The 2,170-nt window shown below is 29.7% G+C and overlaps 1 protein-coding gene across 1 annotated transcript; it reads left to right on the plus strand.

Annotated features, from left to right (window-relative positions):
- Nucleotides 1–1,121: 1,121 nt before the first annotated feature.
- On the plus strand, nt 1,122–1,769 carry LOC120068012 (pre-mRNA-splicing factor CWC22 homolog). The gene has a single exon (XM_039019673.1). It carries the CDS (start codon nt 1,266–1,268, stop codon nt 1,692–1,694), a length of 429 nt encoding a protein of 142 aa, XP_038875601.1. The 5' UTR covers nt 1,122–1,265; the 3' UTR covers nt 1,695–1,769.
- Nucleotides 1,770–2,170: the final 401 nt, after the last annotated feature.

Here is a 2,170-nt window from a genome sequence, read left to right on the forward strand (position 1 = left end):
AAAAAGTGACATAAAAAGATGTTGCTAAAAAAATTATGAATTGAATTAGGAAGACCTTTATATGAATTATTAGAGATTTTTTTTTTTTTTTTAATTAAAAAGGTGTAAAGTGGAGTATTTTACTTCCACATATTTCCTTTTTGGATTTTAATGGGACCAACCATCAAAATATTAATTGCTAGAAAGGCCCAATTTTGGGCCACCCTTGACCCACCTTTGTTTCATTTTCCATAGCCTCATGTCCCTTAGAACATGGAGGAAATTATGGCAGATTTCCCTTTCTTAATTGAACCCCTCCCTCTTTTTTTTTCTCTCACAACACAAATCTCTTATACTTTTGTTTTTATTGAATAGAGAATAAGAATAGTTTTACTTTGTAATCTACCAATTTTAACTCATTTGGGTTGATTTTCAACTCAAAACTTCCTATCTCATCTAATTACAACGGTTATCTTAAATGAACGGCATAATATATCTATAATGATAAGAATACTAATCGCCAAACTAAACATAACTTTACTGACATAAAATTTATACTATTCACATGTCTAGGTTAGAGGTTCAATCCCCCCACTTAATAATAAAAGTACTAATCACTTCTAGTCTAATCCCACACGCCAACATTAACATAACTAAAATGATGAAAATAAAGTATTTTATTAATAAAAATGTTTTCTTTGGTCTTATATATTATAAATATCTCAACTCATATGAATACATAGCTCTATAGATAAGCGTCAAAATGATCATACTAAATGTCAATGATTTGATCGCTCACCCTATATGTATACAAAATCCCACATGGTCTATAATAATCATTTTTTTTATTCAAAATTTTAATTCAACAATATGTAGGGACGTGAGTATTTAATCTTCTACTCCCTTTCACTCGAAATATATATGTCTAGACCAGTTGAATTATCTTCAAATTAATCAAATTAAGCGAATAATTATTCTTATATGGTATATAAATCAAGTCCTAAATACAACATATAACATATAAAAAGAGAGTGACCTCAAAAAAAAAAAAAAAGTTATAAAAGTTAGTAAAAAGAAAGAAGCATAACCCACTTTCCAACTTTTCCTAACTTTCCATCCCCATATCCTCATTCCAATCCAAATCCACCCCCCCCCCCCCAAAAAAAAAAAAGTAAAAGAAAAAAAAAAATTCTTCTTCTTCTCCATTTTCTTTTTTCTCAAAGCTTTCTCCTTTTTCTATATATATATTAGAGCAGGAAAAATAAAAAGAAAAAAGAAAATTGGTAATGGATGAAATAGAAGTAGTGAAGTGTGAGTGTTGTGGGTTAAAAGAAGAATGCACAAAAGATTACATTAGTGAAGTGAAGGCCAATTTTGACGCTAAATGGCTTTGTGGCCTTTGTTCTCAAGCCGTTGGTGATGAAATTTTGTTCAGATCTAAAAACAATCACCACTCGCCGCCGCCGTCCTCCGGAGGAATTCAAGACGCCGTTAATGCTCACATGCTTTTCTGCCGTAAGTTCAAATCTAACCCAGCCGTTAGAGTCGCTGACGCCATGAAGCAAATCTTGAGAAGGCGCTCAACCGACTTGTCGTCTCAATCCTCTTCTTCTTCTTCTTCTTCTTCTACTACTACTAACAATTTCTCCACCTCTAATCATTCTACTCCTTCTTCCCAGGTTTCCGACATGTCGTCTTTCTCTTCCCTTCGATAATTTCCAAACTTATAACAATCATAATAATTATTCTATTTTTTTCCTCTCTTTTTAATAATAACTATATCCTTCCTTTCTCCTTCTTCTCTCTACTCTTCTTCTTCATTGTTTTGTCTTTAATTTTGATTATGGATATGTAAAACACCTTTTTAAATTATTATTATTACTACTACTTTTTACTTTCTCGGAAAAGTGTATTATTTTCTAGGAAAATAGGAAGATGGATTATGAAGGTCTTGAAATACCTATTAATATATCAACATATTGTAAATCGATTTTAAAGATTAATTATTATCTCTGATATTCTTTATAGATACATATAACACATAATAAATTATTATCTATTAATCTCAACATGAATATGAGTATTAATAATATGATTTATAATTTAGTTGGAAAGTAAGAAATAATTTAATTATTAATTCAAATTATTATTATAGATTTCTTTGTTTATAAAAATATCTGTTGATATGTCA

The sequence above is a fragment of the Benincasa hispida genome, chromosome 12 (genome assembly GCF_009727055.1).
Source record: "Benincasa hispida cultivar B227 chromosome 12, ASM972705v1, whole genome shotgun sequence".
NCBI classification, from domain to species: Eukaryota; Viridiplantae; Streptophyta; class Magnoliopsida; order Cucurbitales; family Cucurbitaceae; genus Benincasa; species Benincasa hispida.